This window comes from Penicillium hordei, assembly GCF_028827395.1.
Source record: "Penicillium hordei strain IBT 12815 chromosome Unknown utg000005l_segment0_segment0, whole genome shotgun sequence".
NCBI classification, from domain to species: domain Eukaryota; kingdom Fungi; phylum Ascomycota; class Eurotiomycetes; order Eurotiales; family Aspergillaceae; genus Penicillium; species Penicillium hordei.
The window spans coordinates 4,842,308-4,864,273 of NW_026623146.1; the positions used below are offsets into that span (position 1 = coordinate 4,842,308).

Consider the following 21,966-nt stretch of genomic DNA (forward strand, 5'->3'; position numbering starts at 1 on the left):
AGCATGAACACGAAAGGCGTATTCGGATCACGGACTGCGCCATTCGTGATCCCAACTACATAGCTATGGAAAGGCCACTCTCGGGGCCCAGCATTGCTGACCTCTGTCAATCGGCAATTTCACTACCGTGTGGCAAAACTTCTTCAGCGACTTTCCGATATGCCCACGAACCGCGGATCCCGCCTCGAGATGTCAAAGCAAAGATATCACCGGCAAAAACAACTAAGCCTAAAGAACTATGGGAGCAATACCCTGTAGGTTGCGCGGTACGCGTAGCCCTTGCAGCCCGGGCTTATGGATCCCTTTCTAGCACTCGTCTTGGCACTATCCAGTATCTCCTTGCCTGGTCGAGAGGTTAGTGCGATAGGTCTCGGAATCCTGGTTCGGGGGATCTCCCGGTACATTAGATTTGGAGTAGCCAGGGGGTCCACATGTATTCTTCAAAAATGCGCTATCCTTTTGACAAGCATTGCTCCATCTTGACTACGGAGTACCTATGTAATTTCTCATGCAATCTGCCCAGCATAACATGGTTACCTGGTTATTGAATAGACCTTGTACTCCATCCACAGAACAGTAATCACTCTACAAATGTTATCGTGAGACAAGAAATACTATACAATACACCATGCTACACTCTGTATTAACTGTCTAGCTATTTTCCCTGTCATAGATTCCTATAATCCTTCGTCCTGAAGCTTGAAACACAAACTAGGCTAGAGTGAATCATCCGAGGCAGGGTCAAGGGTAACGTAACCACCACGAGTATCTAGATGCTTTGGATACGATGAATGTTCTCCGAATTATGCATAAATTGTTTGCATCAGAGGTGTGTGAGCTATCAGACCAAAACAAGGCCAAATCACAATATGAGATGACATTGGCAGTGGCTGCTTCTTACATGCATGGCTGCCACTTTCCGCCTTGCAGCACCTGCTTCCTCCCTTGTCCAACCCATCTCTCACTTCGCCCCATGCACTCTCTCTTCCTCCAGTTTCTCCTTTCCCAACAAATCAATTTCTTAGCTTCCCGTTCAGTTCCACCTCCGCCCGAGTGTTACACCCACTGCAGCATAAGTTTGAGATATCCTCTTTGGGTGATCAGGCGGACTTTCGACAGCCTCGTCTTCGAGCACGAGCTTTGAATCATATTGAAACCCCCATATCCTTGCTTCCTTTTCTCGTTTCAATATCCCTGTGAGTTTAACATCTAAGCTCCATACCCTTCACCATGGAGAAGGACGAGTCTATCGCCGTTACCACGGGTACGATGGTCGACGAGGCTGCGCCTGATGAGAAGCTCAAGCAGCTGCGCGACCTCAAACACCAACACCACTGGGATCCTAACATGCCTGAGGATGTTGTCGAGGAACTCGACGACCACTTGCACACATCCGACAAGCATACCCAAGAGATCACCTCCCAGGAGCTCTTGGAAAACTCCCCTTACCCCGAGGTTCGCTCCGCCGTGCCCAACATCGATGAGGGTGGATCTGTCAACACTATTCGCGCATGGGTAATTGGTCTTCTATTTGCGACCGTCGGTTCTTCTCTCAATATGCTGTTCTCCATGCGCCAGCCCTATATTGTCATCCCCTCATACATTGCACAGGTTGTCGCCTACCCAGTGGGAAAGGCATGGGAAGCATGGATGCCCAATTACACCTTCAGCTTCTTTGGCTGCAAAGCTGAGCTGAACCCAGGTGTGTTTACCAAGAAAGAGCATGCAATTGCCGTTATTATGGCAAACGCTACATTTGGTGGTGGCGCCGCCTATGCGACGGATGTCCTCTTGGCTCAACGTGCCTTCTATGCACAAAACTTCGGTTGGGGTTTCGAAATCCTTATGTGTATCTCCACTCAGATGTTGGGCTTCGGCATGGCTGGATTCTTCACCCGCTTCCTGGTACAGCCATCCGCCATGATATGGCCCTCCACGCTGATCAACACTTCTCTCTTTGCTGCGCTGCACGATCGCACCAAGCCTGATCCCGAAACTGTCGCCGGCTGGAGGATCGGCAAATATCAGATGTTCCTATACACCATGGTTGGCTCTTTCTGTTGGTACTGGTTCCCCGGATACATTGCGCCATTCCTGGGTGTGTTTGCCTGGGTCACATGGATCAAGCCACAGAACGTGGTCATCAATCAGCTCTTTGGTGGATCGACTGGCCTTTCGCTTATCCCAATGACATTTGACTGGACTCAGATCTCTGGATTCAACTTCAGCCCCCTCATCGCTCCTTGGTATGCGATCTCTAACACCATGATCGGGATGTTCATCTGGTTCTGGATTGTCACCCCTGCCATTCAGTACTCCAATCTCTTCTATGCTCAGCACCTACCCATAAGTGACTCTAACAGCTATGACAACACCGGTCAAGTGTACAAGGTCGCCAACATTCTTACTCCAGAGTTTACCTTTGACAACGCCAAATACTCGAACTACTCCCCGCTTTTCCTTTCGACGACATTCATGCTGTCCTATGGCCTGTCATTTGCCAGTATCGTTGCTGTGCTCGTTCAGACCGGTCTTTTTCACAGTGCAGATATTTGGGATCGATTCCGTCACGTTGGAAAGGAGGAGGAAGATATCCATGGCCGTCTTATGAGTCGATACGCTACAGTTCCCATCTGGTGGTACTTGGGGGTGTTTCTGGCCATGACGGCAATTGGCTTCGGTGTTATCTTGGGCTACCCTACACACATGAGCTGGTGGTCCTTCATAATTGCCCTTGTCATTTCCGCTATTTGGTTTGTTCCTATTGGTATCGTCAAGGCTGCCACCAACATCGACATTGGCCTTAACGTGATCACCGAGTTCATCATCGGTTACATGCAGCCTGGTAAACCCATGGCCATGATGCTATTCAAGACTTACGGCTATATTAGCATGTACCAGGGAATGTACTTCACACAGGATTTGAAAATTGGTCAATCCCGACGTTGTCTTCTAGTGTCGATTTGTTGCACTAACCTATTCCATTAGGTCACTACATGAAAATTCCTCCCCGCGTTACGTTCATGGCCCAGATGATTGCTTGCCTGTGGTCATCCCTAGTCCAAATCGCCACCATGAACTGGGCTCTGGGTGCGATCAAGGACGTATGTAAGCAGTTCCAGCCTAACCACTTTATCTGCCCTAATGGTCGTGTGTTCTTCAACGCCTCCGTTATCTGGGGCGTCATCGGACCCGCCCGGATGTTCTCTGTCGGCCAGCTATACTCGCCCCTGATGTTCTTCTTCCTCGCCGGCGGCATCCTCCCCGTCCTGATCTACCTCGGTGCCCGTTTCTTCCCCAAGAGCCCCATCAAGTATCTCAGTGCCCCCATCATCTTCGGTGGCGCCGGTTTGATTCCTCCCGCTACGCCTCTGAACTATCTCTCCTGGGGTATTGTCGGGTTCGTCTTCAACAAGTATATTCGTGACCGCTGGCGTGGGTGGTGGATGCAATATAACTACGTCCTGTCCGCTGGCCTTGATGTCGGTCTCGCTCTGTGTACCATCCTCATCTTCTTGACCCTCAACTTGACCAAGACCAGCTTCCCCGAATGGTGGGGCACCAGGATCGCTGCCAACACCCTGGACATGTCTGACTCCGCCATTCGTGATCCTGTCCCTACGGGCAAGACCTTTGGTCCCGAAACATGGTAGAATATCGGACCTGTTATATGTTACTTTGGCTCCTATTAACTGCGGTTGGGGTTGGGGCATGCTACAATTGTGCGAATTTCACGCCAGCCACGAATAGTCATGATACCATAGTAATATCGTTCATTTTCATTTTTCAAACTTTCTGTATTTAATATACCCAGTTCATCCATCTAACGCTCAACGAGCACCTATGATACAGCTAAGGAACTAAGTGCTGAGCAATTTATCTTTTCTCACTTCTTACCACCTTCACTCCTCGTCTTAATTTTATTCTCCATACCAGCATGCAAGAGTTCCTTTTAAAACCCGACGATAGTTTCAATGCGAAAATATACAAAGATATGACATATATACACGCTCATCAGATTCCCGATATTCGACTGACGGCTACAAAGACCAAAGACCAAATCCGAAATCGACAAGCCAAAAAGAAAGTCATCAGCGACTACGCGGTGACATACTTACCCCAAGCACAGAACCAACCCAGCCATTCTCATTGAATCATGACAAAATATGGTAATCCAAGATTCCATTCAATTCCACCCTAGGTCCAAACAATTTCAATCCGGAACCCCTTTTTACAAAGGTATATGCTTTTCTATATTCCAAAATGGGATCCCAAACCCTCAAACCCGACGACGGCGCATACCAACCTGCAAAGCAAGCGGCTTGCGCAGGAATCCCTCACGAGTCTCCATAGGTCCGTCCTGGTGCATCTCGAACTCGAAGAGACGGAACACAGTTGCGCAAATAACGAGCAGTTCCATCTCGGCGACGTTGCGACCGACACAGGCGCGGGGACCGTGGCTGAAGGGGATGAAGGCGGCCTTTTGGCGGGCAGTGAGACGCTCGGGACTCCAGCGCTCGGGGACGAACTTTTCAGCGTCGGCACCCCAGATCTCCTTTGAGCGATGGATCGTGTAGCTGGGGATGGAGAGAACGTCGCCGGCTTTGAAGGTGTGGCCGCAGATTACGACGGGGGCGGAACCGGCGGGGATCTCGCGAGGAAGACCCATTGAGGAGGTGCTGTGGATGCGCATTGTTTCCCATATTACCCATTGGAGGCTATGGATTTGTTAGTTTGGAGTATGTTTTTTGGGTGGTGAGATATAGGACTTACTAGGGGATTTCCTTGACCATAGCGTGTGTGGGGACTTCGATGTCCTTTGGGAGGGCTTCATCCAGAGTCTTGCGCAGCTTGGGGAGAACGTGCGGGGTGGTCATGCACCAGTAGAGGATAGCACATGCAGTGTTGGAGGTGGTGTCGGAGCCGGCGATCAGTTGGGTGAGGGCCTCGGCGGTCAATTCGGCGCGTTCAAGTTGGTTACCGTTTCCGTCCTTGCCCTCCATGAGACGGGCGAGAAGATCCACGCGGGTGTTGTTGGCCATAACTTCGGGCTTGAGACGCTCGCTGACACGGGCGATGGCGATACCAGCAAGGTTCTCAACGGCTTCCAAACCTTCGGAGAAGAAGCGGTCCGGGATGTACTTGGCGAAGGGGATGAGAGATGGCATGCAGCCCAGGGTGGCGGAGACCTCGCCACGACGGTTCAGAACTTCGACGGCGGCGACATACTTGGGAGGGTCCTTGGGGTCCAAGCGCATCTCGGCAATATCCTTGCCCTTCTCGAGCATGCCGAAGGGAGCACCGAACGCCAGGTCACCGATGATATCGAAGGCGAGGTAGTTGAACCAGTTGAGGGCATCGAGGCTAACATACCCGGTCTTCGGGTTCCCCTGGAGGTCGGAGAGACGGTTCCATTGCTTGACGAACTCCTCAATGTTGCCATGGATATACTGCTCGAATTGGCCAATGGACTTGGCACTGAAAGTGTGGGAGACGGTCTTGCGCTTGCGGGAGTGCTCGGCACGGTCACGGGTGTTGAACAAGCCACGGCGGATAGAGACAAAGGCATCATAGAAGTCCCTAGAACTTTGTCAGCTTCGGTGTAGTTTTTCTAGGTTACAGGAATGACGTACGCTTTCAAGAAACCGTTGCCGTGTCCATAGACTCCCTGGATAGCTTCATCGTCGGCAATAGAGATCTGGGTAGGTGAAATGCGAACAAGCTTTCCATATTTCTTGTGGGCCTCATCGATCGTCAGGTACTTTTGACCCCGACGCGCCTGCAGCAGCAGCCAAACATTGGTGAAGGCGGAGTACCCGGCCGAGGGAATGTCGCGCAGGTGCGACTTCTGCACGTACGGCACCAAGTAATAGGCTACAGCGACGCCGAGAAGAATCAACGGAACGTTCTCGAGTGTCACAAACATTGTGAAGTGTTGTATAGGAGTGTTGGACAAAACAACTCGGGGGGGGGGAAAAGGTACCAGCCCAATGCAGCAAGGAGATTGCCAATCAATAAATATAGAACGTATGTTCAAATGAGAGAAATCAGCTCAGATCCATGACCAAACGCGAGAAACCAAATTATTTATGAAACGACCGATGCGTGGTCACCAAATCGTCCCCGAGGGTAATGCAAGTCAACGGGAAGCAATTTCGGTAGTGTGGAGTTTAGACATTGGCGGCGAAGATCCGTGGAGAGTGCCGTCTCCAGCCTCCGAACCTCCGGCACCGGTTTCGGTTATTGGCATTGACGAGTTTAGGCAAATCAGCGGTCGCATATAGCTGTTGGTTTCCCTCCATTCCCTATCCGGTGTAATCATTGGTTCTTGATTTGTTGGAGAAGACTGTGGGGGAGAAAACGGCACGAGACGTAATTGATGCCTGGTCTACAAGGCCATAAAATTCGTCATCAGTTGCAGCCTTGGAGGTGAGGCAATAAACGAACAGAAGATTACATAATATAAATTTGGATGACTAACTCGCACAACTTGCATAGCTTACATCGCCTGCATAACTCGATGAGTATGGATGTACATAGGTACTTAGGTGACTATACCAAGAGCTCAAGTGATGAAAAAGAACATAATCCCCATATTGATATAGCAAAATTGGCAAAGCTGTCAAGAACCCAACAAAGCACGTAAGAGCGGGCATGATGGTACACTCTTCCAAAGGACAAAAAGGTCTGTGAGTTTCTACAACCCCAGGGTGCTTCAGACCCCGATCTGGGAGATGTTCTGGGCATCATCAATAGGCCGTTGGGCATACCGCGGGTTTTGGGTGACGTATCTGTGGGCCAGAACCAGTTCAAATTGCTTGCTGGGATTACTCTGTACGATCCCTGAGCATAGACAAACCCTTTCCCTTTGACCGAATTGGCTCATGTCAGGAAATTCGTCTATGGCTGCATAAGAGCATTTTTTTCTGAGGCAGCAGCGGGGACCTGCACCTTATGAGAAAATACAGAAAGTGTACCCAATGTGGTTGATACTCTCATACTATTTACGGGATGATATCCCGGAGACAGAACCACATCCATTCAGCTTCAATCCAAAGTAAATTCCTAGAAAGTCTGTAGTCGTAGGCTTAAATGGAAATCATACATAAATCACCATAGCCGCCATAGTGTCTACTTCGTACGTGTACTTACCGGTAAGGTAATCTTCTTGCCCGCACGTCCTTCCATTTCTCTGGCAAAAGTCCTCGTAACGGTAAGAGTGTCTCGACAAGCACCTAGTACCCGGAATGTTGTTGATGTGACAGATTTCAGCAGTAGCAGCCATCGGTGGGTGTGGATTCGTTATGGTGAATTCTCCTTGGTAGGTGGAAAGAAGGTGATGCTACCGAGGTGTTAATGAAGGAAATATGATTTGATGCGGAAGCTGAGAATATATCTTGAGTAATGGGAAACCATTCGATTATACGATGTGAGCAAAAGGTGAGTAAAATGTAAGTAGCATCTGACAACGCATCTAAGCATCTTCCAAGATTAGAACTCAGATATAGTCAACGACTGACATTTTGCTGCTCTGTCTCGCTCTGTCTCTCTCTGTCTCTCTCTGTCTCCGCCTCTCTCGCTTTCTCTCTCGCTTTCTCTTTCCTCCTTTCTCCCCCTCAAACAGTGTCAACAGATTGGCGCCAATGAACGCGGCACTAGACATGTAAGTCTTTGTTGTATCCTTTTTCCCTGGTTTATGAGGTTCCTACTCATTATGATTGATTAATTCTATCGTGTATCTTGGCCCTGGAGCTACCCATGTCTATTTTCATGCACAAAGCCATGCACAACGCCATGCACAACGCCACCTTACCTACACATTATCTCCATGGCATCTACCGAGAGACTAACATAATATATTGATCTCCATAGGAAGCCCCTGCGTATTATTATATTTGCACAAGCAGCAATCATACCACTTTGAAATACCCATTCGCTGTCCTTTTATGTCTCAAACATGGCCGAATGACTTTCGGTGTAAGATGAAAATCCTTGTTCAGGTCTATAGGAAGGGACAATTCCTATGAGCGAGTGCTCATCAAAGACCATCTTTATTGACCTCTATTCTTCTACATCCTCAGTCTCTCTTCACCTGAGCGACAATAATACCCACACTCATGGTAAGCCCTTTCGGTTTATCCGTTATGCCATGGTTCTAGTATTGTGGGCTTTGGTTTGTGATCCTCGATCCTGGGTGGACACGCCTTAACCATCAAAGGGCGGCCCATATGCATCGGGAGGGGGAAATTACCCCTCAGACTTAATACGGACATTCATGTTTGATTGATCTCGCGACTTACTTTACCTGTGGATATCTAGGCAGCAAAACGTCCATGTCAAGCTTGCGAGCGATGGGGCCACCCACTAAGGGACTGTCCATTTCGCAATTTCTACGACCCAGGCCATGAAAAGGCCTCCATAGCCATGGTAAATTTATCTCGTCAAAAGTCTCTTTTGGTCTATACTAATCACTATTGAATAGTCCGGGAGCCCTACCACTAAGATGCCGGTGACCTCATATGCCCAGGTGCGCCTAATGGCACCCACGAAGGGACAGCGAGCACACTCACTTCGATACCGTGAGTCTCAGAAGCCGAAATCATCACCACTGGCTACGTACTCTGAGATGGCGGGCTGCAGCGAGGATAGAGTTGAGAATACTCCGATCACCGAGTCGATTTCCAGCAAGCGTGACATTAATACTACTTCAACCACAGAGTCGATGGCTTGATTCAGTTTTAAATATCTGATCAATTTGACAACCCTCCAGTCACCGTACACGTGTGCGTCTCCGCATCGATATTAAATTGGCTAGACTGGCGTTCGGCATCGTCGTACGAAATCGATGTTACTGTAGTCCGATGCGTCCCTTTGCGGGGCAATAAGACTGATTCACGAGTCTCACTTCGAGTTTCCGGAAAAGGAAAACCAAGAAGTGGCACAGGAAATCAAGTACATGGGTAGTATGTACATCGTTATTGATCGTTCAAGATATAGATGTGTAATAAATGTACATGAATCATAAGTCAGGTCTCCTTACTTTCCCCGTCTTTCACTGACGATGACGGGCATGATCATGATGATGACTCTTGCTCAATAATCCGTGAGCCCCCAAAAAGTCATTAATCTGCTTATAAGCCCCAGTGGCATTATAATGCAGATTGATAGCATGGCCAGTGTTGGGGTGGACATAGGCAGAGAAAGCGCTGGCCTTTGGGAAGATCACCTTAGCCGCAGCGGGAATAGGAGCCGATTTCCCACCGGTGTGTAAACAGTCGCCTCCACAAAATGGTACGTCGTTCGCACCATCGATGACATAGACAGGTCCTGTAAAGTTGCTCTGCGCCGGGAGACCGGTGATAGTCAGGAGTTCACCAATAGTCATCGGTTGCTTGTTCTCTTCGGCAAATTCCAGAAGGCCGGTGTCGAAATGGGGCGGGTAGAAGAAGAGATATACATTGCTGCCGATGTCCGCACTCGTCAAGTACCCAGCTGTGTAGTCTGAGTTCTTTCCGTTAAGTCGGGCTTGTTGGAAGTTAGCGCCGCTGAGGAACATGGGCATGTAGTCGGCGCTTGCCGTATACCCGGTGAGTACGAGCGCATCGGAGAGCTCTGGGTACATAGCGGACAGCGCAACTGTCTGGGCAGACCCAAATGAATGTCCGACGTGGACGACCTTGGCGGGAGTCTTGATGTTAGCCAACTTGCCGCTGCGCGCCATGCGGGTCAACTGTGCAAGAGCTTCGATCTCTAGGAATGCCTGTATCTCATTCTTTGCGTCGCCATGTGAAGATTTGCCGAGGCCCAATCGGTCGTAGGAGAGTGTGTGGTATCCCCGAGACAAGGCGTAATCCACGTAAGAGTAGTTATAGTTGTTGAATGGTAGATCCCAGTATCTATGCTATTACATTAGCCCACTGTAAATAGAGACCAGTCAAGTCTCAAAACTCACGACTTGTCAAAGCCCATTCCATGTGTGAGGATCTGAAGCGTGTAGGCCGAGTTCCCAGCGTTCCTCGGCATACAGTATTGTGTCGAGATATTGTAGTGGCCCGACACAGTGGCATAGCCCGACAGGGCTGTTTCTGACAGATTTCCACCCTGTTTGGTTGCGGAGAGGACGAAAGCCGTAGCGTCAAAGTTCGTCTGGGGTGTGTTGATGTTGTCGAACACGCCGTTGCGAGCAGTGAGAGGGACCTCAACTGTGACATTATAACAGGTCTTTGTAGCGGCAGCACCAGCCGTTAAAGCCCAAAGTCCAATTGTTGAAGTACGCATCGTGAATCGATGTTGTGTGTGGTATCGCTGCAGTCAGTTCGAACAAGCGCAAAAGGGGTTGCCGCCCATATATAGAATTTCCACCAGAAAGCTTCACCCGCGACAAAATAACCTATCCAAAATCTCGCAAGTCTGTTTCGAAAAATAGGCCCCAAAATGATTTGTCAAAAGCCCTGTGATTGGAGTGGAACCCGACTAACGCATATATCGATAGTGCACGCCCATCAAAGGTTGTTCTCCGGTGCTAAGCCCTGAGTCCGAAAGCGTGGACGTTGGAGGATATTGTTGAAAATTGACATCATGTAGCCCTAACGGCACCAATCATCACTTCCATTTGATCTGATACCTCCGTCTGAAGAGAAGAAACCGGTATAAGTTTGCAGTTCTTGCTGCATACTGTCGATCCGAATCTAAATCGGAACGAATAACCGTTCACGATCTCTGACTTTGCTGATCCACTTGGTCCGAGAGCCCTAAAAATGAGAACACATCCAACACAAATAGCGAATCTCTCCCGAGATTGGATCAACACAGGTTGATTGTACGTATATCGTAGATTATAGATAATAATTCGAATGCAGCGGAACTGGTGGTATTCAAAATTGGGACTGAAGGTATGAGTAATCAGGATATAGTAACATAGTACAGCGTAGTACAGAGTAATATGTATATCTTGCGAGGCCGCATGTTAATGTTAACCTTGTTAGGGGGAATTGGAGGGGTTCGTTGCAAAAACAATCCCCTGGCAGGTGCATTAGCGAGAATATAGATCCAACTGCTGCGATATCTAACGAAATCCAAGGAAACGATCTACAAGCGTTCCCAGGTTCGAGGACCTAGGCTTTCGTTTAGTGCCCAGGTGGAGTACTCGACCGAGTCTTGAAACCACTAAAAATGCATGAAAGAGGATCAGAACGAGAGCGAGAAGAACACCAGCCGTGCGAACCCAAAATTAAATACAAATCTGCGCTATGTAAATTCCAATGCGATAAATATAGTATAATCATGTTATCCATACATCGTATAGGTAAGCCGTTGATCACCACCGATCGCCAGTGACAGGAAACAACCCATTCTTCTTCTTTTCCGCATCCCACCGCTCTATCCAAACCTTCATCTGGTCCCGACTCTTCTGGTTGGCAACATTTACTGTCGGGATGACCCGCCCGATACGCAAAGCGCAACAGAACATAGTCAACTCGCGGAATGAACTGTGTTCGCTGTAGGGCACCCCAAAGCAGGCACTTTCCCGTGTACTGCCGCGCTGCGGTGTGAGGTCTTGGCTGGTGAATGGTGACTTCCAATGTTCGCCGTGTAGCACAGTGGGGACTGGCGGATTTTGTACCAGTCGCCCGGCTGGTGGGCGATAGGTCCAGCCGGTCGGGCGAAAACCGACGACTCGGGAGAAGTGCGGTTTGAGGCCATCCAGGTAGTCTGCCAGCGTGTCTGCGCGGATCTCAAAAAGGGTTTGCATATGTACTTGCGCTTCATGTGGATTGCTGGTTAGCATCGCGGAGAGTTCGGGGTCTTCCAAGCAGGCACAGATTCGTTGCTTCGGTGGAGTCGCGAAAATTTTTGATCCAAGTGCTCGGGCGATCCCCATGCATATCCGTTCTTTGCCGATACTGTAAGTTCCAATCACTACCAACAGTCGGCCTCCAGTATTCGAGGTTTTGTCTGGTACTTTGTTACTCCCTGTGGCGGCGGAGAGAAATTTGCCCATCAAACCACCTGCACCGTTCTTCCCCGCATCAGGTCCGACGCCAGCTTCTTCGTTCAGACGCACACATAGCTCTGAACACGCTGTGACCACATCCTCCTGGGCGGGAAATCCATATTTCGGGCTCAGGTATGTGGTGTCGAGATAACATTTGTCGATATGTTGCTGCCTCGGCTTACCAGTGACGGGGTTGGTCACATTAGGGCGTAGAAGCGGATGTTGCACCTGGGCGGGAGACGCACGAAAGTCACCACAATGCAACACCCGTTGGTTATGGGCATTGGGTCCATTCCCAGAACTCTTTTCGAAAAGAAAAAGCGAACTACCGGGGCAATGATTTGCGTGTATCATGGTGACCCGCACCCCTCCCGTCTCCGGTACTTCAGAGGTATATTCAAACTCGAGGTCAACTACCCACTTTGGATCAACGCGAAGCTGCTGGCGGACAAGATTGGCAGTTGGTCGACTGCAGTAAATGGGTCCATGGCACCAGGACTTACTGAGCCCTATATAGTGATCGCTGTGAAAGTGACTGAGAAAGTAGGCGTTGCAACCCTCGACAGCCCCGTAGCGGAAGGCATCGACGCATATGGAAAACCCCGGAAGAATTTTGTAAAATGGACAAGTCCGTTGGTAGGCTTGTTTGCCGCGAGAAGACACCTCATTTGCGGCTGCAGTAGCCCAAGCAGTATCTTCCGCGTTCCCAGCCATCATCTTGGAGAATGCAGAACCTCCAATGGGTTTTTTCTGTGAGTAGGGATCTCCTTGCGCAGGGCGGGCAATAGCAGCGCGCTCCGCGCGCGTCAGCCCTTTGTCGGTGTTGGCTGGCTTAGAACTCGGCTTCACTGTAGGCTTAGGAGTGGGTGTGACCGCCATAGAGTTGGTCTTTCCATCCAGGCAGTCGTTGACATGCACTGCAATCGCCTATGCTGGGAATCAGCATTTCAATTCACCCAAAAGGCAGTAATGGGCACTTACCGTTTCATTAAAATCCTTCAGCACTATTTGGCAAATAGGGCATGTGCTCACTTCCTGTTCAATATCTTCTACACCAGAACAGTCGTTTAAATCCTTGTCAGGATCTATCTCAAGGTCGAACTGCTCCCCTTGTTCCTCGCCCTCCCAAGGCCGATTTCGGAATTCTTCCCCTATAAGCTCATCTTCTTCTATATCGTCAAAATTCGCGTGTTCATCATTATCGGCATTACTCGTGGCGGCTCTTACCAGTGGCGGGGGTGTAGATTCGGAAGTGCGTTCTGTAGCCACTATTTTATCCATTTGCAATGTCCCGTTCGGCATGTCCCTAATGGCAGGCGTGGTTTCATGAAGCTCCTGATATGCCTCCATATCATCTTCGCTGTCAGACTCATCGATAAATGGTCCGCTCATTTTCTGGGTCTTTGCGGGTGCGGGTGCGGGTGCTTTTTCAGTCTTCGATTCGGTGTCTGGTTGTTGTGTTTCGTTGACCGGACTGCCCGCTGAGTCGACCTTCCGACGCTTGACCGCTGTATCGCTCTCATTGTACCGTTTGGCATCCGGTTTCAAGGACTCATCATTGTCGCCCCAAAAATCAGGCGTCAGAGATCGCTCTCTTTCGCTCGTCACCATCGCTCGTTCAATCTTTGCGAGTCCCTTTTTATCTTCCAAGAAAAGTCCACCAGCAGGATCATTTCTTGAACTGTTGTCCCATTGGAAAGCCTGGGTCCCCCGGCCGCTGCTCGGTGAACGTGAGGTCGCCGTTGCAAATTGGGTGATTCGAGCCTGGCGAGAAGTGGCACCCGGTGGCGTGTCGGTCTTCTGAAAGAAACTCAGGATGCTCGAATTTCGCTTTATTGAGGACTGTCTTGTCCCAGAAGATCCCTTGGATGGCGTAACCCCCTTCTTCGCATAGGATCCGGCCATTGTGGCTCGGTCACAGAGGGGTGGGAGTCCGTTCCACCGGTGAGCGAGAATCGAGTCGTGACGAGGGTATAAAAGAGTTCGCAGCTGTTCCAACGTAGTCTTGGGTCGGATGAAATGTAAACAGTCTGGTTAGATGTATAAAAAATTCATAATATGTGAACGGTCGCCAGTGACAATGTCTATGATTAGTTTGGTCGAGATGCGCGAAGAAACAGGATCGCGACACGCGGTCACGTGGTCGGTATTACTCGGCTCCAACTGGAGTTACACTTGATTTTGGTATTTTTAGAGCATTGTGATATAGTCAAATGACCAAAAAAAGTTGCTGTTCATTATTGCAAAAAAAAAAAAAGTCTAACGAGGTATCATGAACAACGCAGTCAGGTGCCAGCGTGAGCTAGAGACGGGTAATCTCCGACGAAATTGCTTTTGCGGCGTATCAGCAGGATTCATGAGTGGCGATCCAAGGTCCATTTGGTATCTTGGGTGCACTCGAGTGGTATGGGAGTTTCGAACATTCTTCGTTGTATGAACCCGTCTCCCCGGCCATCGATTGGGTCAACCCACAATTGGGAAGCCACCTGAAACCCCATACTTTTGGGCATATAGTCATTTTCTTTGCTGGAGACCACCTGGTGGGAACAACGGTATTGAAGAGCGCGATGCGTGATTTGTCGTAAAATTGAGGCCATGATCGTTTAGCGAGCTTTGCCAGCCTGGTTGGCAGCCTCTGTATGATGAGTCTATATTAGTATTGATTCGAATGGCAATCGCGGTCGCAACCTTCGTAAATGCTTTAAGAGAGGCGAGAACATGAACTGATATCAAGAACTCAGCTCGGGGAACGAAGCACAACTTACCACGCCGTGTGGCATCCTCCAACAACCCCACGTCAACCTCCGACCGAGGCAACATCACGTAACGCACCACACTGCCTCGGATGAACATGTTCTTCACCGAGGACAGATGAGGGTACTTGGCCAGATCCAATACTTCGATATCGTCAAGCTTGATGTTCAGGTACTGGTCGACAGACTTCAGGATTCCACGAATGCGGATGTCATTCTTGAGCTCAATGGTGACCGTCTGGTTGGTAAGAGTCTTGAAGAAGCTGTAATGAAGCATCTATTAGTATTCACCTTTGCGGATTGAGTTTGCGCTTTGCGCCATAGCATACCTGAAGAAAAGCATGGTTGCGGTGGATAAGAAAGCTTGGAGGGGTGCTTGGATGAGAAGACGTGCGCTGGACCAGAGCTGTGATACGTATTCTGCCGATGCCCGACGATACAGCGGGTTGGATATGAAGGGTTTAAATTAATGAATATCACAAGATTTAGAAACAGGAATGTCGACAGCGCTCGAGAGTTGGTAAGGCAAGGTGCAAAAGAGAAACCGTCGGAGGTGATCACGTGCACGGCCCCATATAAGCAGTCGATGAATTCCAAGAACTGAAATCCTGGCCATATTTTCTAGAGTTTGGATGACCATAGATCAGAAACTTTTGGAGGCTTGTTTTAGATCAACTAGCACACATTATTATGAAACAAATGGCTTGATAATGCCTTCGCCTTCTAATCATTTCCTATTTCTCGCACAAACTATGCACACCTGCATCCGCTACACAGCCGTCAAACATGCTTTAGCACATTCCCTGCTGGACAAGCCTCAAGTCCTATTACGCCCATCTAGTTTTACAGTAAACATGACTATTCGCACTTCGGTCACTACTTTCCCTGATTGGATGTTTACGTAAAGCTGGCTGGCTGAGCGTGTCTGAATGGATCCATGTGACGGCACTATCCATGACTAACCTATGACTAAGCTCTGGGAGATATCTTACATAGCTATGCCATAGCAATAGAACCATCTTTGACACCACCAGCCTTATTCTGTAACATACTAGTAGCATGTCCTATTGATGCCAGAGGTCCTTCTGGTTAGGCTTACCATTCGGTTATCGAATTTACTAGTGCTCCTTACGCCCCTAGGTCACTAGCGGCGTAAGGAGTCTACTCTATCGAACAATAGAGGACCAAAGATGACTTGATACCAGTATCTTACTATGTAGAGCAAGTGGTAAAATGAGTGTGTATTTCTAAAGAGCAATATGCTCAGCTATATAACCCCTAAATTGCTTACTCAGATGCAGCAAGTAATTGGGAAGTGATCTATAGGGGGTTCCTATATATACTGATTGAATAAATTATAATAGCAGTTGATGTCTGCGGCCACCTGGGCACGGAGTATATATAGTTCGAATTGAGTCTCAGCTAAACGGCCGAAGTTGTAGAAGCCGATTCGCTGGCACTACTACTGGAAGAAGTTTCCGCATCATTCCACAAATACAACGGACCAGCACAATAAGTTTTGCCTGTCTGCAACGTCTCCGAGCATCGAACATCATCCAGTTAAGGGTTGACAGCCAGGAACAAAGCATGTGTGATACTTTCCTGGGCACAAATTCCAACACAGGTCTCATTGGCAGCAGCCTCATGCCATCTTCCACAATTGAGGGTTGTTCCCTCGGCCACAGTCGCGTTCGTCGGTGGGGGAGACCAAGCCTCACTATACCCGTTTGATTTACTGGGAGTAGTTGAACCTGTACTAGCTGTGGCATTGGAGTGCGCACCACCGGGTGCCGATAGACAAAGATTCATGCCGTAAATCTTGCTGGCAGTCGAAGGAGATCCAAGGGTTGTACTTGCAGAGATCCCCGGTTGAAAGCGAGTAAGCGTACTCGATCGCGGTACAATTGTTTGTTGGCTCGACGGAGTATGTATCGTCGCAAGTCAAAGGAAGACAAAGTTTGAGGCCTGCTTTAATGGAGAAGCAATCCACAATTTTCTCCTGGATACCCGTGTAAAGTGATGCGGATGAGACCTTGTTTGCCGCTGCGATGGATGTGCAGTTGTCTCCTTGGACTGTTGTGTAGTAATTGTCCGAGACACAGAACTCGTTTTCCTCCTCGATGGTCGCCCAGGGGATCTCAAGGATGTCGGTAGGTCCGGAGAGGCCGCATCGGCTATTCAGTTCTACTAGAACCTCTTGATAATAGTGGTCGTACATCGAGTAAGGCGTATGTTGCATCATCTGGAGGCGAGTTGTGTAGCAGTAAGAGCAAGCTTCGGCTTCAGGCATATCCGCGGTGCTTTGAACCAAAGTGAAATCACTAAGTACGTCTTGTAGAGGAAGGAGTTAGTTGCATGTACCGTCGTCGGAGAAGTCTGTAACATACCATTGCAGTATTTGTCTGTGACTTTATCTTTGCTGCGATTTTCATTGTAACCGGCCCAGATACGGCTGCGGTGCTCTCGCGCCTTGTGCCACTGGCTTCTGCAACAAATTCGGTTACTGCGGAATAACCGATGACTTCTGCGGTGACGACTGTGTCGCTAGCTGTGATTTTGAACCAGAGTGCTCTGTCTCAAAACCCTGTGCTCAGGGATGTTGCAATAAATTTGGATTCTGCGGCTTAGGGCCTGACTGTAAGATTTGATCTCGACCGACTTTTGAACTTAAATGTCTGGTAGCCGATGGAAATGAGGCAGTCTATTCCCAAGATTGGTGGGATCAATGGTTCCGAAACCGGCTTCAGCATATTGGAACAGTAAATACCAACTGGGCCACGGGCCAGATAGCTGACATGAGACGACTATTCGCAGTGAGGACGGGATCCAATGTCACACCTACTATCGAGGCTCTGGATAAGTTGAACGCGGATGCGTCAGATATGAAGATTGACACGGATGATCTGGACTGAAGCTGAGTAGGTAACCATGTGAATTGATAGATACATATATATAGTTCATACAAGATGTCTCTTAAATTTTGCTTGAAGGGCAATGAGCTTTGATGACAAAACAATTCAGGCTGTTATAAAAGACTCAGAGGATGGATGACGATAGTGATTTTTTAGACATTGTGTCAATCGTATCTTGGGTCGTTGATTGCCTAGGCGGTTCAATACAATAAACAATTTCGGCCGCAGAACTGACAATATGCAGCTATTGAATCTTAGGTCTAGTTACTGTAGTATTCAAGTCCCACATGACATAACAAATTTATAAAACATCAGTACCGTCGGGTCTCATCGAATAACTGTCCTTCATATAAGCCCCGTCCTGCATATCCGACCACACCTCGAACAACGAGGGCAGGGAACACTTCATCCACCCTAGAAATGACTCATATGGATCTACCTCCAACGCCTCGACGAGGTTCACATAATAACGTCTCTTCTCTTCGTATTTCGAGTCCTCTGGAAGGGGAGCGGTTTGTAACGTGTGAAAACTTTCTTCGTCAATGACAATAAACATACGATAGCCAGGAAACTCATCGAGCACATCACGCTCAGTTGCCTCGGCCCTAAAATGCACGCGGAGCTGGTCTATCGATGCTCCGTTGAACTAGGAAGCATCTTCAATGACCCGTGGCTGGTAATTAGGCCAGATTTTATCCCAGGGAGTGATTTTGAACTCATTTGCCCTAGAGTTGTACTGACAGGAAGATTCGTAATAATTGTAGAATCCGTCTTTCATATACTTCGTGGTGAGGTCGACCATACGCGGGAAAGCGGCATTGGATTGGGGAGTGTAGGTCGTCCGGTAGATAGTATAGCCCTAGGTAGGCTCAGAGTAATGGAGCCATTCATAGATGTTACGAATGGAACCTAGAAGCCAGTGGCATTGCTTCATCGGCTTTCGAAGTAGCGACATGATTGGTCGACTTTGGATGTTGCGGTGGTTTAAAGGGGAGTTGTAGACGGAGAAAAGTCCAGCCTCATTGGAACCTTAGAAGGACTGCTTTATAGTCCCCCTCAGGGCTGTGAGCAGGTTTAGATCAAACTTTCTGTCCCCCTTGAAATACCCTACTTGTACTGGTCCCTGGTCAATCCAGTGTCTCCAGCATAAATACCGTTAGTTCCTTGGCATCATTCCCACATTATCTTGGCATGTTCGCATTCGAACTAGGGCCATAGACGGAGTACGGGATACGGAGTAGAGAGTAGAGAGTCAATGATACTGTCTCTCCATGTGGCACTTTCAAGGTTGTATCAATCGAGAACCTCGCCAGTACCAGGAAATCATGAATAATAGGCAATCTCCAAATCTCCTATTTAGTCGTACGTTAAACGTTTTGAGCTCCGAGGTAGTTTCTTCGTACGGTCGGCGAAATCTATTAGCTATATCTCGTCGGAGGACGCCCTATACTAGCAATCACGGAAATACAAGCTAATCTTCTTATACCTCTCCTATCGACACCGGCGATAATAGACCGTTCGAGCCCGATTCCTCTAAGACCGATCTCACCGAGTCGGAATACTCCCCTCTAGCGAGTCGAATGGTTACTAGGAAGAAGCCAAGTCTAAGCACTAGAACAAAATCGTTACTAGTAGACTTATCGAATATAGAGCGTATCTACTAGGCCCGATACCAAGTCCCGGATAATAATACGGATAAGGATCTAGCCTAGGTACCAGAGGATTACGGCTGATCTAACAAAACGAAGAAGTTAAAACTTCGACTTACTAAATAAAGGCAATAGTTAGAGCCGTCTACCGATCTAAAGTAGGAGGATACGGAGGATGCACTACGTAAGGCGTCTCCAAATGAGATCTATCGATTTCTAAATTGGTGTCTGAAGCTAGAGTATAGTCCCGATAGCCGCCGTCAGAAAGGCTATATAAAAGCTAGCGCCCTTAAAGCGGATTGGAAGTACTTCCGAATTTACTACACACGAGTCACTAAACACGAGATAAGCAAAGAGATAGGTGAGGCAGTTCGTACGGTTTGTTTCTTAGTCCTTCCCCCCGCCCAATCGTCTATAGGAGGCTTGCGCTGACGAAGACGGATAGGGCATGAAATACTTGGTGGATAAGCGCGGTCTTGACAAACAACCGCGGCCAAATGTTCCGGTTTATATCGAGGATATGATTCTATTTAAGGAGACAATCCTTTAAACCCGGGAAAAGCGATTTCACTTGGGGTTTTAGCGGATCATCCTATGTCTATACTAGTAGATAGCCTTACGAAAGCGCTTCCAAGATAGAAGTAGTATCTCTTTAGAGAGCTAATTAGAATGAGAGAGATTAGTTATCTAATCTATGGATCCGAGGCTATTTAAAGAGAGTATAGTAATAAAGAAATTGAAGCCGTTAGAAGGCTTGAAAATAATAAAATTGAAGCTATTAGAAGGCTTGAAATTGAATGAATTGATAGCTCTTAAAGCTAGGAAAATATAGGCTTTAAGAACTAGGGGGTATGTCGAATATCAAGTCCGAATATATAGTAGAAACCAGGTGATATACCGGAAACATCATATGACATTAGGTACCAGGCATACCATACAAAATTGCATATTACAGTTAGTTATCATGGTCCGCACAGATTGTTGAAAAAGCGGATTTTGTCAATTTAGTTAGAGTCTTCAACATTGGTCATCTATACCATACATTGTTCATACGCCAGTTTTCTGTCAGACTACCTTAGTTACTGGAATGGCCCGTTCCGTCTTGGAAACTACCTAGGATTTCGGTGTGTTTTAATTGGCTTATTAAACATCAGCGCCGTATTTTGATTGTAATTCATTCAACAACCCATAAGATAATCCTAATCAATGATTTTTATTGAAAAGAATAGGATGAGGGGTTGAGTTCATAACACGTTTTTCTCAAGCACAGCCAAGGTATGGTTTGCTCTCCTCTTCACCTCATCTAGGGATTGGATGTGGCTGGCTTGAGGAGTGACAACTGCCACCATATTTGGAGGTATGTAGTTGTCCAATACCGCAAAGAAATCAATCAAACTCTTTTCAGATGCTTCGTCGTAGCGTTCAGTTCCATGAACCTTATAAGTGTCAAGGAACTTATTGGTGAGCTTGTCCAGTTCGTTGTGGCTTTCGGTCTTGATAATATTCTCCAATATATCGCCAAAGACGGTGAGAGCCCCTCCGCCAAGGGCATAGGGCGGGGTGGTGGCGTATGTAAACTGGGCAAGACTCAAAATCCATCCGGACCAGATCTGGTAGCCGGGGCGGTAGATGATCGCACATTTACGGGTCGCGGAGTCGACAACTAACCACGCATCCAGTCCACGATAGGTACCAGCGTAGGCCGAAAAGGTATCAGCAAGAATCTCATGAGCACATAGAAAGCAGACATACTGTTGGTGCTGCAGCAATGAACTGGGCGATAGCTGCTTGGAATTCAACCTTCGTCTGATTGTTCCAATTTCGGCCAGCAAAACCCCAGTCTCCTTTATGGCGATCAAACATGTGCTGAAGGTTACCAGTAGGATATGTGACACTAGTTGGATCAAAAGCCATTGAGAAGCGCAAGAAGAGTTCCACTAACTTAAGAGGAGGATGTGTACTGCTCGTAAGTGTTCAGAACCATCGGAATGCTGCTTAGGTAGTAATATATACTGACGCACGGCAGAAGTGGCGGTCTCAACTATCTAGGAAGGAGGTTTAATTAATTCAGGAGATGACATCATTATATCATAAGAATGCACTCAGTGCAGACAGTGTACCTGATGCATATCCAGCTGACAGCCGTTTGAGGCAAAGTGCGGCCAGGACTGCAGTGATCAGCATTGCCGCGACCAATGGTTGAATTTCTAGCAAAGTCGTGCGGGCAAAGGGCAAACAGCAATTATGGAAGCTGCGAGGGCGCTTCAGATTCACGGTGTAGTACATATTACATTGGAATATATACGATCAGGGTATACGATCGCCCATCTTAGTGGCTATTAGCGGAATCATTACGCAAGCTGTGGCCATGTATCCTCCCAATCCCACATTCAGCCAGGTTTCCGGCCCGTTTGTTTGTTCATTGCTTTTTTGGTCTTCTATCGATCTGTACTTTCTCGATTTCCTCTTTTATTCTATCCAACAAAAATAAAAAGAAAAAGAAAAGAGTTGTTTTCTGAAACAGTCTATTGCTACGAGGGTGAAAATAGCTCCATTCTCATTCACAAATGTTCACTTTCTCAGGTCCGTCGACCCCACGCAACCGGTCACCACCCCGATTACTTTGCCACCCAATGGATCAATCCCACTGATATCTT

At 48.1% G+C, this 21,966-nt stretch overlaps 9 protein-coding genes across 9 annotated transcripts; 2 read left to right on the forward strand and 7 right to left on the reverse strand.

Annotated features, from left to right (window-relative positions):
• Window positions 1-1,230: 1,230 nt before the first annotated feature.
• optB (small oligopeptide transporter, OPT family) lies at window positions 1,231-3,653 on the forward strand (the record flags this gene model as incomplete). Its single annotated transcript, XM_056901681.1, has 2 exons — window positions 1,231-2,932; window positions 2,989-3,653. 2 exons carry the CDS (start codon window positions 1,231-1,233, stop codon window positions 3,651-3,653), a joined length of 2,367 nt encoding a protein of 788 aa, XP_056750349.1.
• A 626-nt stretch (window positions 3,654-4,279) lies between these two features.
• On the reverse strand, window positions 4,280-5,926 carry N7537_010628 (cytochrome P450; the record flags this gene model as incomplete). Its single annotated transcript, XM_056901682.1, has 3 exons — window positions 4,280-4,718; window positions 4,774-5,580; window positions 5,634-5,926. 3 exons carry the CDS (start codon window positions 5,924-5,926, stop codon window positions 4,280-4,282), a joined length of 1,539 nt encoding a protein of 512 aa, XP_056750350.1.
• Window positions 5,927-8,503: 2,577 nt separating this feature from the next.
• On the forward strand, window positions 8,504-8,731 carry N7537_010629 (uncharacterized protein; the record flags this gene model as incomplete). Its single annotated transcript, XM_056901683.1, has 1 exon — window positions 8,504-8,731. The coding sequence occupies one exon, from the start codon at window positions 8,504-8,506 to the stop codon at window positions 8,729-8,731; it is 228 nt and encodes a 75-aa protein (XP_056750351.1).
• Window positions 8,732-9,052: 321 nt separating this feature from the next.
• N7537_010630 (alpha/beta hydrolase) lies at window positions 9,053-10,278 on the reverse strand (the record flags this gene model as incomplete). Its single annotated transcript, XM_056901684.1, has 2 exons — window positions 9,053-9,896; window positions 9,953-10,278. 2 exons carry the CDS (start codon window positions 10,276-10,278, stop codon window positions 9,053-9,055), a joined length of 1,170 nt encoding a protein of 389 aa, XP_056750352.1.
• A 1,039-nt stretch (window positions 10,279-11,317) lies between these two features.
• Window positions 11,318-13,900, reverse strand: N7537_010631 (DNA cross-link repair protein PSO2; the record flags this gene model as incomplete). Its single annotated transcript, XM_056901685.1, has 2 exons — window positions 11,318-12,922; window positions 12,977-13,900. 2 exons carry the CDS (start codon window positions 13,898-13,900, stop codon window positions 11,318-11,320), a joined length of 2,529 nt encoding a protein of 842 aa, XP_056750353.1.
• Window positions 13,901-14,598: 698 nt separating this feature from the next.
• N7537_010632 (Sm-like protein LSM2) lies at window positions 14,599-15,091 on the reverse strand (the record flags this gene model as incomplete). Its single annotated transcript, XM_056901686.1, has 3 exons — window positions 14,599-14,630; window positions 14,761-15,011; window positions 15,078-15,091. 3 exons carry the CDS (start codon window positions 15,089-15,091, stop codon window positions 14,599-14,601), a joined length of 297 nt encoding a protein of 98 aa, XP_056750354.1.
• A 1,217-nt stretch (window positions 15,092-16,308) lies between these two features.
• N7537_010633 (LysM peptidoglycan-binding domain-containing protein) lies at window positions 16,309-17,038 on the reverse strand (the record flags this gene model as incomplete). The annotated part of the gene is made up of 2 exons (XM_056901687.1): window positions 16,309-16,483; window positions 16,530-17,038. The coding sequence occupies 2 exons, from the start codon at window positions 17,036-17,038 to the stop codon at window positions 16,309-16,311; spliced, it is 684 nt and encodes a 227-aa protein (XP_056750355.1).
• Window positions 17,039-17,961: 923 nt separating this feature from the next.
• On the reverse strand, window positions 17,962-18,551 carry N7537_010634 (uncharacterized protein; the record flags this gene model as incomplete). The annotated part of the gene is given in 3 exon segments (XM_056901688.1): window positions 17,962-18,306; window positions 18,328-18,431; window positions 18,443-18,551. 3 exon segments carry the CDS (start codon window positions 18,549-18,551, stop codon window positions 17,962-17,964), a joined length of 558 nt encoding a protein of 185 aa, XP_056750356.1.
• A 2,002-nt stretch (window positions 18,552-20,553) lies between these two features.
• On the reverse strand, window positions 20,554-21,223 carry N7537_010635 (uncharacterized protein; the record flags this gene model as incomplete). Its single annotated transcript, XM_056901689.1, has 2 exons — window positions 20,554-21,033; window positions 21,062-21,223. 2 exons carry the CDS (start codon window positions 21,221-21,223, stop codon window positions 20,554-20,556), a joined length of 642 nt encoding a protein of 213 aa, XP_056750357.1.
• Between the last annotated feature and the right edge of the window lie 743 nt (window positions 21,224-21,966).